The sequence below is a fragment of the Hylobates moloch genome, unplaced genomic scaffold (genome assembly GCF_009828535.3).
Source record: "Hylobates moloch isolate HMO894 unplaced genomic scaffold, HMol_V3 SCAFFOLD_19, whole genome shotgun sequence".
Taxonomy (NCBI): domain Eukaryota; kingdom Metazoa; phylum Chordata; class Mammalia; order Primates; family Hylobatidae; genus Hylobates; species Hylobates moloch.
Window position 1 is genome coordinate 67,943,785 of NW_026652294.1, and position 15,463 is coordinate 67,959,247.

At 38.0% G+C, this 15,463-nt stretch overlaps 2 protein-coding genes across 17 annotated transcripts in view; one reads left to right on the top strand and one right to left on the bottom strand.

Moving 5' to 3' along the window:
- Positions 1–1,921: 1,921 nt before the first annotated feature.
- On the bottom strand, positions 1,922–9,194 carry LOC116458400 (uncharacterized). The gene is made up of 3 exons (XM_032138009.2): positions 8,916–9,194; positions 5,705–5,757; positions 1,922–4,508 (listed from the first exon to the last, which is right to left on the bottom strand). The coding sequence occupies exons 1-3, from the start codon at positions 9,192–9,194 to the stop codon at positions 4,325–4,327; spliced, it is 516 nt and encodes a 171-aa protein (XP_031993900.2). The 3' UTR covers positions 1,922–4,324.
- Positions 9,195–9,359: 165 nt separating this feature from the next.
- PTPRD (protein tyrosine phosphatase receptor type D) overlaps positions 9,360–15,463 on the top strand; it is a 2,332,625-nt gene continuing 2,326,521 nt past the window's right edge. For all 16 annotated transcript variants that reach the window (XM_058431780.1, XM_058431782.1, XM_058431784.1 and 13 more), the window contains exon 1: positions 9,360–9,950. The gene's annotated coding sequence lies outside the window, so the exon portion shown is untranslated. The remainder of the gene's footprint in view (positions 9,951–15,463) is intronic.

Here is a 15,463-nt window from a genome sequence, read left to right on the forward strand (position 1 = left end):
AGCCTCTGGAAATAAAAATATCTAAGAAGCACTGATTTAACTCCTCTAAAAGAATTTTGCTTTCAATAATAATTTTTGTATTTCTACTGGAGTAAAAATGAAAGAAGTGTTTATATGAAAGAAATTAAATTTAAAATATTTTATTTGATTACATTTTATTAATATTAATATATAGACATTTTGTTTTCAGAAGCAGTATCATAATGGTCACTAAGGATTTTAAAAAATATCATTTAACTAAAACTTCAATTTAAGTAATGTATTTGTGTTATCATTAAGAAAAAAACACATTTAAGTAAAATATTATTTAGAAAATGTGATAATTAGAAAACAGTGGCATTTAATATAAATGAAACATATATCCAATCTATGTTAAAATTATGCTGATATCTTTTCAGGATAATCATATTTTCAGATTAATTTATAAACTATGTAACTTTGTAACCTATATTTGCTTGCTTGAGAACTATGTATGTCCCAGTGTGTAATGGTATATATGTGTGTGTGTAAAATCCCCCCACATTCCAGGCTCTTTAAGGTGTGGTGTAAAAGCTTTTGATTACCCAGACAAAAGATTTAAAAACAAAAAAGTAATAGAAATGTAATCCAGTCTTCAGTAATGAACCCTTCAAAAAAAATATTGAGTTCCTGGTTCAGTGACACTTCTGTAACACACCGTGTTTTTCTTTTCTTTCCAACTTTTCCACATCTTGTAGTTGCTCAAGAGATTATAACTGCCTCAGATCTTATATTTCCAATCTGTATTTCCAGAAATATCTGGTCTGAGTCTCTTCATACCCATTCAGATTTCTTCCCACTTCTCCAGTGTGGTGTATGTTTTTCTATTTCTGTATAAGGAACAGAAGTCTTAGAAACAGAAGCAAAAGCCTTAGAGCTCAGGATAGGAGCATAAAGGCTAAGCAAGGAAAAGTGCAACCTCATTTGCTCTGAGTGTGGATGCCTGGGTGTCCATGCATGTGTGTGTCTGAGAAAGTGAGGCCTGATGCAGGAGGAGATTTTTGGGGGAGAACACACTAGCATTAATATATCCTTTCCCCATTATCACATTCATATTCATATTGTATATCCACATTATATTCATGTTTTAATAGCTTAGATGAAACTGCTAAGTAGTCTGATTAATCCTAGGGATAGTGAAAAGTACTCATAAAGATGACTCCTCGGCTGGGCGCGGTGGCTCATGCCTGTAATCTCAGGACTTTGGGAGGCAAAGGAGGGTGGATCACGAGGTCAGGAGTTCAAGACCAGCCTGACCAAGATGATGAAACCTTGTCTCTACTAAAAATACAAAAATTAGCCAGGCGCGGTGGCAGGCGCGTGTAATCCCAGCTACTTGGGAGGCTGAGGCAGGAGAATCGCTTGAACCGGGGCGGCAGAGGTTGCAGGGAGCCAAGATCCTGCCACTGCACTCCTGCCTGGGTGACAGAGTGAGACTCTGTAAAACAAAAAACAAAAAAAGATGACTCCTCACTAGGCACACCATTTTAGTACCCTCTCTAGAAGACTTCCTGTGAGAAGTCTTGATGCTTTCCTTTTCTGAACATAGCAGTATTTTTTTAATTTCTTAAATTGTTTAAAACATTAATGTGGTACTTTTTTTTCTTAAAATATGAGAGAGGGGGCTTAGGAAAACACACATATTGTAATTTAAAGAATACAAATTTCCTAAATTTAAATAAGACACATATACAGATATCTTTAAAAATACATTACATGTAATATGTTTTAAAATTAGTACTATTCTTTAAGTTATGATAAGATAAAAGGATTCCAGAAATAGAAGGACCTCAATCACTCATTAGCCATATAAAAATGAACACTTCACACACACTGCATTTAGTTGCTCCATCTGTAAAAATGAGGTTAAAACTTATGGCGCTGGGTCAAATCATCTTTTGTGCTAGAATATTGATACATGAAAAATAAGACGTGTATAGACTTGTTATTTTTATTTACTTTACATATTGTTCCATAAAAAGAAACAGTATAATTGGCTTATCATCTGTAAGTATAGAATGCTAAAAATAATAGTCTCATAATGATATGGTTGTCATCTTTTTTCCTTTTACTTACATTTTTAACATTTTGCAATTTTAAGCATTTAAAATGTACATAAAGCCTGTGGTATATATAAATGCTACTATATTTTTTTCCTGCCACAATATCATTACATATAAACAAAAGGTCAGGAGTAAGTACCTGGAAAACATATTGTCCTTCATTAAAAAAGGGGAAAATCTTATGGAGGTTCCAGAAAAGCTGACCCCTTATTATAAAAGAGAGGCATTGGCTTTACCTAATTTTTGTTCTCCTGTTTATAGATGAAGGTAGGAAATAAGAAAATGTGAATAGATAAAAATAATTTTACAAAAGGGAAAAGTAGCAAATATAGTAAATTATGGTAATAGAACAGACTTGTAAATAATTTAGTTAGAAAAAAATAAGTTTATTTAACTCTTCTATATAATTTTTGATTATATCATTAGATATGTGGAACACAAGATGATTGGTCATATGAAAATAAATAAAATACAAAATGACTCAACTAGAAATATAAATTAAAAGACCCACTTTAAAAATTGAAACTTAGTTCTCTGAGACGGTCCCACAATTGTCCTTTGGCACCAGCCCTACCCTATAGTCTCCATTCACTGAATAGGAATTTCTCACTTTCAGCTAAATTTTTCGGAAGCCTCTGAACTTAGGAAAGAAAAGGCATACAGAGTTAAGAAAATGATTTGTATAACATTGAATATTGGTTAAGCACAGAGACTCAGGAGCCAACTGCCTGGATATAAGTCACAGCTCTAATATTTAACCGTTCCATGACCTCCAATCAACCTGTTTTCTGACAATGAGTTTTGTTAGATGCAAAATTCAGATGCCATAGTGTTAATACACCTGAAAAAGTTAGGCCGGGCATGCAGCTCACACCTGTAATCCTAACAGTTTGGGATGCAGAGGCTGGCAGATCGCTTGAGCTCAGGAGTTCGAGACCAGCCTGGGCAACATGGTGAAACCTCATCTCTACTAAACATGCAAAAAACAATAAGCCAGGTGTGGTGGCTCTCGCCTGTGGTCCCAACTTCTTAGGAGGCTGAAGTGGGAGAATTGCTTGACTTTGAGAGGTGGTTGCAGTGAGCTGAGATTGTGTTACAGGCTGGGCAACAGAGCAAGACCCTGTTTCAAAAAAAGGGGTGGAGGGAAATTAGAACAATCTCTGGAGCGTGCATGCGTGGTTGCTATCATCCTTATGTCTCATTTATAAAAGAAAATGCAACACTACTCAGTATCAGAAGAAGCAAAATTTACAGTGTCTTAAGTAGATATGTATAGGTAAGATCTTGCATGTGATAACTGTTTATTAATGTTTAAGGTCAAAATAGGCAAAAAACTCAAAGGAACTATTAAATTTTCTCTTTAAAATTATATTCAATATTTTACTTTGATTAAGGAACTTGCCCTGATCTTTGTGAATTTATATGATGTTATTTTAAAAACTATTTGCATAAAATAACTTGGTAGATTGAATTTTTTAAATCCGTCCCTTATTGCTCTCTTTCTTTACAAAGGATATGCATAATGCAGTTATTTTAGGGTTATTATTGATAACTTAGCTTTACCTTTAACATCCTTATTATAGGCTTTTAAAAATAATTAAAAGAATGGATATATATAGTTTTGATTGCTAATTCAGTTTCTAAAGTTGATGAGAATTACTATACCTTACAAATTATGGTTGTGTTTCATCAACTAATAAATACTAGCCATCATTATTGTAATTTTGCAATCAGATACCATAAAATAGTGACATACATGTTTCTTAAAAACTGAGATAGTTTTATAATTTTGATGAATCTGTATCATTTATTTTTATTTTTATTGAGACAGTGTCATGCTCTGTCACCCAGGCTGGAGTGCAGTGGCGTAATCTTGGCTCACTGCAACTTCCATCTCCCAGGTTCTAGCAATTCTCCCTCCTCAGCCTCCCAAGTAGCTGGGATTACAGGTGTGTGCCACCATGCCCTGCTAACATTTTTTTAGTGGAGAAGATGTTTCACCATATTGGCCAGGCTGCTCTCAAACTCCTGACCTCCTCTGCCCACCTTGGCCTCCCAAAGTGCTGGGATTACAGGCATGAGCCACCGCACCTGGTCTTGGATCATTTAATATACAGAGACATGACACCTCTGTGGAAGATATTAATAGATTGTTATTTAGCTAGATATGTAGTTCATGTATAAGTCAGGGTTCTCCAGAGAAACAGAACCAAGGGAATATGTATAGATATGTAAGTGGCGATTTAATATGAGAATTGCTTCATGCAACTACGGAGGCCAAGAAGTTCCACAATCTGCCATCTGCAAGGTGGAGAACCAGGGAAGTTGGTAGTATAATTCAGTCTGAGACTAAAGGGGTGAGAACTTGAGGAGCCCAGTGGTGTACCTCCTGGAGTCTGAAGGCTTAAGAACCAGGAGCTCCAATGTCTGAGCACAAGGGAAAATGGGTGTCAGCTTCCCAGATCAAGGAAAGATGGGGAGAGGTAGAGAGTAACAGAGGGAGGGAGAGAGAAAGACAGAAATAGATAGAGTGAGAGAGAGCAAGAGAGAGAATTGACGTTTCCTCTGCCTTTTTGTTCTATTCTGGCCCCCACTGGATTAGATGATTCCTGTCCACTCTGGTGAGTATGATCTTCTTAACTCAGTCTACTGATTCAAAAACTACTGTCTTCCAAATACACCTTTGCAGACTTACCCAGAAATAATGCTTCACTATTTATCTGGGCATCTCTTAGTCCACTGAAGTTGACACATGAACTTTACCATCACAGCTGTACCATCAAACATTTTTTGTGGTATGTTACAGTTATTTTCATTTCGAGTAGTAATAATGTTTTGGCACTTCTCTACACATTAGACAATAGATTTGTTAAACCTAGGACAATTGAATAAAAATTATATCTTTGAATACTTTGAATTTAAAAAACAGAAATGGATGATTCAAAGTATCCGGAGGAAATGGAAGGCACAATCAGGAATCATTTTAAAGAGAATTTTGAAAAGGGATGCTTTCTAGAAGGGTAGCTGTGTTATGGGATCCCATGAGGGATACTGGCTATTTTAATTGCTAGCCATAGTGGAAAGCTGAAGGAGCAACAGATACAATGGGAATATTGGGGGAAAATATGAGGTAGAACTATGGAAAGGTGGTGACAAGAAAAGACTGTGTAGCCACTGCCAGAAAGAACCACAGTGCCAAGTTACACTGCAAATGGGGGAAACATGGCCCTGCTTTTTCTCTCCTCCTGCCCCTTTCTGGTGCCTCTCATTGACAAAACCCAAACAGAAACCAGGGGACAAGGGAAACCAGGTTAGTACAATATCTAAAGATTAACCCATAGAGCACAGAAAAGAGCACTTGAGGGATCTGAGGTTGGGATTAAATAGAGGGGCAGGGATAGAAAACAATCAGCACAGTAAGTGAGAAAATAAATGTATACATTATGTCAAAACCTGAAACCTTTAGATTTGGTGCAATTTAGCATTAGCCACATAATGATTTCAATGGAATAACATCTATACCGTGCACCTACAACTATCACAAATATGACTTCATTAAGACTCCTTAAATTGGACAATTAATTATATAGACAACTTATTGAATAATTATATAGTCAACTCACTTTTTCCATTGTGTTGTAAGGTTTCCTGAGCAGCTTTCTTGGTATCCAACCATCTATAAGAAATTGGGTAAATTATACCCATTTAGTCATTTAAAATTGTACTTCCATTGACCAAATAAAAGTTAAAGAGTAGCAGATTATCTTTTCCCACATGAAATAAGCATGAGCAGATTGATTCATTAAGTACATGGTTTTCTGCATGATTTTATGTTATCAATATAAAATTGTTTCTATTTGTAGTTTCTGCCAAGTGGCATAACTTCAGAAGGAAAAGTGGAGAAAAGGGAGAATAAATTAAGGGAACACCATTACTGCAGACTGAGGCAAGGCAAACAAATGAACAGTAGTCAAAGTGTGAGAGTATACTACTGCCAAATCCAACCTGCCTAAAGATTGGGCTTGGAAGACATCCTAGATCCTTGTCTCCTTTCCAACAGGTTACTTGCTCTCCCTGGCTTCCTTATTACCCTGTTATCTCTTTATTCCCTTCCACACTATGGAATTATCTCTTTCTTCAATTCCACAATATGGAGTGCTGTATAATTAGGAAATTTCCTCATGATGCTCTCAAAATATTTAAATAACATACTAGAACAGGAAATTATTGCTGTGTAGTTGCTATTTATGTATTGTTAATTCTAACTTAAAAACTGAGTCAAGAAGGAAATTACTTATTTCCCTCAAAAATCCGAAATACAAATGTAAATTTTGAGATTTCTTCTACTTACAGCAGGCTGTTAAAATTAATTATAAGCCTATATATAACAAAGCTAAATGTAGATTTGATAAATAAAGAAATGTGTTAAAATAAAGGGAACCTCAGAAACAACTGATATTCAGGACCATGCTTTGTTGGCCCAATTTCACTGTCCTTTTTTGGTTATTTTTATCTTACATTTGTTATGGTTGTTTTAAACACATGGTCCACTGACAACAACCAATTCAGATAGGTTACTGATTTTTAAGAGTAAATATATGGCAATAACTTAAAGCAGACATTTGAATCTGCCTTTTTATTGAAGGAGAAATAAATTATAATGTTACAGGAAGTGTAGATAGGTAGTTAGATAATAAAATTTTCTCAACTCCTTAAGCTTGATGCAATCACCTTTAAGTAAGATATCTCAATCCAATTCTCAGATGGTAATTAATAATAAAATCTCTACAATAAGCTAATCCATTGAACATTTGTGATATTATTATGTGGGGAGGGGGTAGGAGGAAGGGGATCGAGTATAACCCTGATTCTTCCATTGTTTAAAATATCCTGTGTTCTTCCAGAGGGCACCAAAGGATAGCTGTACAGGAGCAAGAGTAAATCAGCCCAAGGGAGCACTGTCTCTGTGAGATGCCAGCCTTGAGCTGAAGTAGAGATGAGTTTCAAGTTGCTGAACACCCCCATGCAGCAGTAAAAAGATATAAGATATCGACACGCTCAGCTGCATCTTGTTAAAAGCTTCCTGCGGGTTGGCAGAATGAAATCTTTATTTAAAACACACAAACTATTGTCAAGGGAAAGATGGAAAAGAGAATACAGTAAAAGGGCCAAATGCTTTGCTTAACCCACCAGAAGCAGCAGAAAGGGAGGGGTGGTCACATTGTCTTTGCAACAACAACAACAACAACAGAAAAGGTGACTAACACAACCACATCAGCCTCCATCTGCTCTTCCCATGGTTTCAGGATGCATTATTTCTTTTATTATTAATTACATGTGTTTCCGAGGGAGGACAAATATATTATTATGACTAGCAAGAGAGGAAATCATTTCTGCTGCCACTTGGCATTAAGTACAGTAGTGTATGTAATGACTGAGGGATGGCAGGAAACAGAGCAGCATCATTGAGACCAGCTTCCATCCTACCAATCTGCTCCAACTCGCCCTTGGTAGTCAGAGGCTGCCTAACAGAAAGTTCATGTAAAACCATTATTGAACACTGACAGGAAGGAACTGAGACAGGAGTGAGTGGTGTGTATTTGTGCAGAAAGGGAGAAGGAGGGAGGGAGGGAGGGAGAGAGAATATGAGTCAGTCATCATCATCTTGGGCAGACAGCACCGTAAGAGGGGCAAGTGCTTTGTATAATTACAAAAAGATGTACACATGCACACACACTTGCACATATGGTATAAATCTTTTTCGTTCATATCTTGTCATTTCCAAGAGACTTTTTAAGTGATGATGACTGTTTGTGCATGGGAACCTTCTTGGATGGGTAAGCTCCGTGGATTTAGGGAGGCTGAGCAGGGAACCTGGCAGGGCATGGGTTCAGGAGAAGAGTCCCTTTTAAAGAGCAAAGGGACATAGCAAGCAATGGAGAAGGCATGAAAAGAAAAAGGTGAAGGGACCCTGGGGAAAATGTCACCTATATTGACTAAGCTTTATTTCTCTTCGGGAGAAAGTGACATTTCTGCGATTAGATAATTGACATATAAGGAAAGTAGATGGATAACTGTTTTTTCGTTGTTCTTTTTTTATTTGTTGTCTTCTGCAGTGCTTACAGCACCTTTGACCAGATGGTACCTGGAATGCTCTGTGTTGCATTATTACAAACAGTATAATTATTTTGGCTTTTTAAAAAACGCACCGACATGGTGACATTGCTCTCTGTTTATCAAGAGACAGAGCATTTGTTGCCTATAGCTGTATGCTCTGATGAGACATGAAAGATGGTAAAGTGACAAAAAGCCTCCTGCTGTTTTTCTCTCATCCTGCCCCTTCTCCTTCTCCCCCCAGCTCCAAACCCTATTTCGCTGGGAGTCTAAGTTCCTCTTCCCCTGTCTCCCGAGTCTGTGGTACACCACATCTGATGCACTCTGATACCCCACTCTACCTTGGGGTAAGGAGGAATCCGCTCCCTGCATCCATGTCCGCGTCCTCTCCTCTGCAGCGAGGCGGATTCTCAGCAACTCTTGTACAGGTTTTCCCTTCTCAGCTACCACCTTGGCAGAGCTCTGTCACTCCCTCAAGCCCAGCCAGACTGCCAAGCGCCCCGACTGAAAACTCCATCCAGCTCAGTTGAAGTACACCCCCTCCGCCAAGCAACCTCTGTGCCCCCGCCCTTCACCTCACTAAATCTGCTCTTCATAAGCATCGATTCCATTGCAAATCAAATCTACGTCCCCCACCTATTAACACCCACCACCCCTTAGGTGTTACCGACAGCCTCCCTCGGAAAATAATAATAATAATAACCGAAAGCACGCGAACACCTGAAGAAGCACAGATCGGGATCCGCATCTGGACCAGTCCTCTGTGGCTATAGTGATGGGGAACAGCCTGTGCCTGACATGTCCTCCTGTTCCCGCGGGAACCGCTTTACCCCGGAGCCCTGGAATCGTGCCAAGGCACTCTTGCTGCGGGGTCCGCCCAAGCCGCGTCGGGCGGCTCCGGGCCGGTGGGTGCCGGGTCTCCCCTCCTCCCGCCCCAGCTGGCGCGCCCGCAGCGCCGCCGCCGCCGCCGCTTCTCTCCCCGGCAGGCGCTCGGAGCATCCCGCGCCGCGTCCTCCCCGCCCCGGTTCCCGCCCGCCGGAGCGTGGCCCACGCCGCTGGCAGCCATCAAGTGGCTCGTTAAGGAAATGCAGGTGAGTGCGTGCGGCCGAGCGGCAGCTGCTGGAGACGTGGGGTGTGTGCCTGTGAGCGCGAGCAAGACGAGGAGGGAGCGCCAGCGAGCGAGCGAGTGCGGGAGCGGCCGCCTCGGCTCCCCGCCCAGCCGCGCCCGCAGCCGGCGGCCGGAGCGCGTGGGGCAGCGCCTCGCCCTGACAGAGCCTCGCCTCCTCCTCGCCTCCTCCTCGCCGTCTCGGCTGCTTCTCCGGGGAGCCGGGAGCCGCTCACCGGCCTCCCCCACCCTGCGCTCCCCTCCCAGCCCGAGCCCTCCCGCTCCTCTTTCTCCTCCTCCTCGCGAGCCTCCTCCCCTCGCGCGCGGCGCTGACAGCCAGCCTCGGCGGGGAGAGTGCAGGTACTTTGCCTTCAGAATAATTTGCAGGACCCAAGCCGGCTTTCGGAGCGCCCTTTCTTTTTCTTCCTTTGCCCCCTCCCTCCGGAAAAGAAGATCCCACTTTTGAAACAATCAGAAACCGAAGCGCCCCACCAAAGCCAAACCCTGACGGGCTGCTGTGCATGTGCCATCCCTTTTTGCAGTTTATTCTGGGCCTGTGTGGAATAGCAAGACAATTCTTTATTTGACTGGTAGGAAAGAAAAGAGAAGACTCCTCAGGGTTTCCAAGGAGGACTGGAGCGGCTGCTTTAGTAAGTAAACTGTGCTTCTTTCTTTTCTCTAAAGTGAAGCATATGCTGATGCTTTTCAATGTCCAGTGTCCAATGCTGTGGACAGTTTATTCATTTTACCTGGGAATAACTTGACTTATATAACTTCAGTAGCTCCTATTTGAGAAGTGGTTCGCTAAGCATTTTTTTTTTCTTTTTTTTTTTTTTTGGAAGAGCCCTTAGAAGACGTCCATATGGGTTCAGTATGGGCAGCCTTACTGGCAATCTGATTTTGAAACGTTTATTGTTCAAGGGCTATTGGAAGCCTGCTTTGTTAAACGTTGGTTGGTTTTAAGATTTAAGGATGGTTATCTCGAAAAAGCTTGAAAAATCTAACTCTACTGGCTCACTTCTCCCGCCACCTTCAACCTCAACCCTAATCCATGCTAACTCCCACCCTACTCTGACTTCAGCTGGTTGGTTGTTTAATCTTTAGTTCTGAAAAGCGCTAGAAAAAAAAAAAAAAAAAAGTGGGGTGGGGGGCGTCGGAAAAGGGAAAGTTAATAAGGATGGTTTGAAAGACCAGATGAAAATTCTGTTGCGATTTCTTCATGCCTGTAAGGAGATAATACGTGGAGAAAAATCCTGGAACTAGAATAGTTGGAGAATTTGAATGAACTTAATTTGGAGAGAGAATGTGAAAAATGCTTTGGAGAGGGCAGGACTGAGACTGTGACTTTGACACAGCTGGTTATAAACTCTGACAGGGCTCAGCAGCCAGTGACAGGTTTAAGGTGTCTCCTAAGGCTGAATATCTCTGCATCAAAAACTTTTGCAGGCAGTATTCCTCTTGGGGCTAACATCACCATGTCAGCAGCTGTAGCATTTCTGTAAAAGCAAGTAGGACACTCTTCGTTCTATAAAAGGGTTAATAAGTTCATTATACATATATATAAAAAACATATAGTCTAACATTTGCCAATATTTTTTTAATATCTAAATAAAACCTTTGTGTTATGTCAGGAAAAATATAGTTGACTCAGTTTGTTTTGCACAAGAGAGAGAGAATCAATAACATTTCAGCATTTTTTTCTTTATCACTGCCAAATGGATTCTGAATCTAATTCTTCTTGCATTGTTACATATACAGTAGATACAGTAGGAGTTGCAACTTAGACAAAACAGACCTGATTTTTAACAAATCTTTAGTTTTTTGACATGGTAGCACTTATACTGACTGGAGTCTAATAGTGATTAGAAAAAGTTTATCCCTTTTATCTTTAACTGTTAATTTCTTTCTCAGTATAAGACATACTTTTTTAATAAAAACCCCTTATAAGTTAAAAACCAGATTGAAAAGTAAAAGTACTTATCTCAGAGTATTTCTTTCAATAAAACAGCTTATTATTAATGATACCTAAGGGCTCCCTTGTATTTAATGGTTGATAATGGTAGAATGAGTATATTTTTACCTCCTTATTTACTTAAGTGAGTATATAAAAGCATCTGTATTCATGGGGGATTGGTTTTAGAAATTATAAGAGTAAGCTAAGGTACAATTATTACAAAAAGGTAGAGATCTTTTAGAGTTGTTATGATTACTCAATTTTGAAAGCTCTAAATATCTTGGGCCATAAGTTTTTAGGGTAATGAGACAGGACAATAGGACAGTTAATGAATTGGTTGACATGAAGTTATCATATATGGAATCATTTGAGAAAGATGTGTCATTGTTTCTTGATTATTATTTAATTTCTTATACAAATGAGTTTTCTTAGAGATATTACTGCTCTTAGCTCCCATTTCTATTATTGGTTTAAAAATGAATTTAAATGATTTAAAATGGAGCCCTTGGCTGATCAGATTTGGATTACAGCACGTAACCTCTACTCATTTCTGACCTCACATGTCTGAGAGGGTATCTGATATTTGAAAAAAAATTATTAATTATTGAAAAATAAAGGGGAAGATTGTACCTAAGTAGGGCAAATTTGACAGTGGTTCAAACATGTTATTACATATATTAGTATAGGACATATTTTACACAGTGGAGAAGACATGACAGATTTGTGCATTCTTTTTGAATTTCTGAAAGCAAATATTTGTAAGTAACATTAAAGCTAACCTGACATACATTCTGCCTCTGTTGTAATTCTATCATAGTGCTAAGGAAAATAGCCTGAATGAAAGCTGTTTCTAGTAAAGCTTGCACATGCATTTGATCCCTGTCTCTATATAATAAAAATGTCAAAGCAGGATGGGTGATTAAATTGTCACGTTTTTGGCAACCAGCTCTCTGTCCTGTACAGAGGTAGTTGCAACTTTAAAGTTGAGAAGAAAGTTGCTAGTGTCAGCAGTAATGTGTTTTATTATGCAATTGTTCTTGTTATTCAGATCAGATAATGGCCCGATGAAATACATAAGCAGTCTGCAGGGAATGAATGATTAATTCCTCTAACATGTGCTTACTAAAGGGGTTCTTTCTAATAAAGTGCTGTATACCTGCATTTGCTTACAGTTGCAGTTGGTGAAGGCAAACATATTTTTCTTTTCTTTTAATATTAACATAAAATTTACAAGCCTACTCTTGTAACTATGGCAACATAAAGATGATTTTGTTGACCACATGGTCTTATATTTTATGGAACTCAATGCATGATTACTATTTACTAAATACACTTAATTTAGAAAGAAAACAATGTTAATTAGATGTGATATTGGAAGGTTGAGCTATTCATTAGTTTTTTTGTTTTATTCTTTATGGAATGCCATGATATCTTTCTTGTGTATTACTAGTAGGATGCAGGAATCCAAATGTATGCAGGTGCAGAGTTCTGCAAATGCACATTTTTCTTTAATAATGCTGGAGAGTAAGTGAGAAGCTAAAATATTGCTAGTTATATCCAAGAATTAGCAGAATACTATGTTAAAATTTTAGGAGTGACTAATAGTGCACATGACAATTATTGTGGTTACCACTGGTGTAAACTGTTTTGCAGTTAGAGAAGTATCATTAATGTAACTTTACAATTCTAAAACTGGATTATGGTAGAGGGTGGTGAATGAACAGATTTTATATGATAATTTGAGAATAGGTGACCTGAAATGCATGTCACATGTTTGAAACTTACCTACTTAATGTCTTTTTAGAAATTTCTGAAAAAAATGTGATTTTCAAAATTACGTAATTAAATATATCTATCAATACGTCTATATTGATCTAGCTACTATCTATGTATGACTCACATTTAATGCAGCAAATAACATTATTTCAAGTTCTCTCTGTTGTTTGGAGGAAACACTTTAATTTCAGTTACATATTTTTGGGCTTACACCTATCCTGAATTTAATAAACTTTAACAATGCAAATGATATGACAAATATTCAAGAATGCTAATTTAAAAGTTATAATGAAAATTAAATGAGTAGAATTTTGTACCCAGTTCAATGCCATTTGAACTTATCTTCTTATGTATTAAAGTGCAATTTCTTTACCACTACTGTCGGTTCACTGTTTTTTTTTTAGGATTTTCAAAAGCATTTGGCATCAGTAAAGAATAAATAAATGTCCCCTGATACAATCAAACAATGTAGACATTAACTGTACTTGTAACAGGCTTTTCAAAACTCTTAAAATTCACTGAATGAAGAAGAATTAATGAAGAATCAAAAAATGAGCATTACCCATTAGGAGAACACTGATGTGATTGTGATAACAAAGGTTTTGAGTTTATCTTTCATCACTACAATTGGAAGTGTGACCCTAAGGAGGTAATCTGGACTCTCTGTACCTCTGTCAGATAAATAAGTTGGCTTAGCAATTTGAAAGTCTTTCAAGCTATGTGACTAATATACTGAATATAACTGAAGTTGCATTTTGCAAATCCTCAGATTAGACTGTGGCAGTTTGAGAATCCTGTAGGAGTTAGGGGCAGCCATCTTGTTTGAAAGAGGGCTAAGGAAATTGTCCTGAAGTCAGGTCAGCAGTGCGTGGACCATCTTGTTACGTAGATTGAGATAGAATGTTTATTTGGAATGTTTTTGAAGGAGCAGGATGGAGATTATGGAAGGGAGGAGGTGGACTCAAGTTTCTCTAAATGACCCTATAGTGCTGCCACTGAGAGCATATTACATGTATAATTATTTTTGAATTTTATTACTGTACCCAATATCAGAAGGGTATGAGAAGAAAATAAGTAAAAGGGGATGCTTAGTGTCTTTGGTCTTCCTTTTTCCCACTCTGAAATCTCTATATATGCTATTTTGCAAGATCACATTTGGATAAATATGCACAATTTAAATAAATATATATTGTTCCTTACATGTAGACTGTAAGAGCTAGAAAGAGCCATAGAAAAAATTATTTGAACCCTTGCATTTTAAAGAGGAAATTGAGAACTTCAAAAATAAAAGATATCAAAGTGGATTGAATATCCCAGTTTCACAGAGGTTTTCCATCCCTGTTCAGTACCATCTAACATGCTATATTGCCAAGTAAATACATAGACAATAATTTATACACCTCTAACTACATTATCAATAAAATAGTTTCATTGATCTTGTAGGATACAATACATTAAGTTTAAAAAAATGTAGTAACAAAACTTCTAATCATGGAAAATGAATACAGAGAAGGAATATATGCAATGTTAATTTTAAATGCTTGCTTTTTTTAAAGAAAGCCAATAATTTATTTCTCATAATTCATGTGATATAATTGATGAAATTGGAAACTTTTTTTTCTTCTAGGAAAATCAATATTACCAATTATTTTCTATATGTGATGTGAATATTTGAGTTGCAGCAAGTAGATATATGTATCTCTATGAAATGTACATTTTAAGTCATTGAAGTCTGGGAGATCATGCTATACTTATTTTTTTAATTGTAAAATATAGCCAATATAGCTGATTAATTGTAGAGACTTCATTTGCATTTTATTTTGTGTTTGCATGTGAGCATTTATGTATGTATGTGTGTTTAAATACATCTGTTCTCTTCAAAATAGGACTTACTGAAAATGGTGTACTCAAAAGTTTAAAAGTGTATGTACAATAATCAAACAGTCAAAAAGAAATGACTTAGACTAGTATGTAACATAACAAATTGCTCTCTAATTAGCTCTTTTTTTTTTTTTTTTCTTGAGACGGGGTCTCGCTGTGTCGCCCAGGCTGGAGTGCAGTGGTGCAATCTCGGCTCACTGCAAGCTCCGCCACCCGGGTTCACGCCATTCTCCTGCCTCAGCCTCTCCGCGTAGCTGGAACTACAGGCGCCCGCCACCACGCCCGGCTAATTTTTTTTTGTATTTTTAGTAGAGACGGGGTTTCACCGTGGTCTCGATCTCCTGACCTCGTGATCCGCCCGCCTCGGCCTCCCAAAGTGCTGGGATTACAAGCGTGAGCCACCGCGCCCGGCCTAATTAGTTCTTAAATCAAAGTTCAACAATACACCATATTACCAAAGCCTTGCCTTTTATAATGAGTCCATGTATTTTCTAAATACTATATTATAATAAGTAAATATTTTAAATTTGAAATAACCATAAAGCAAAAATA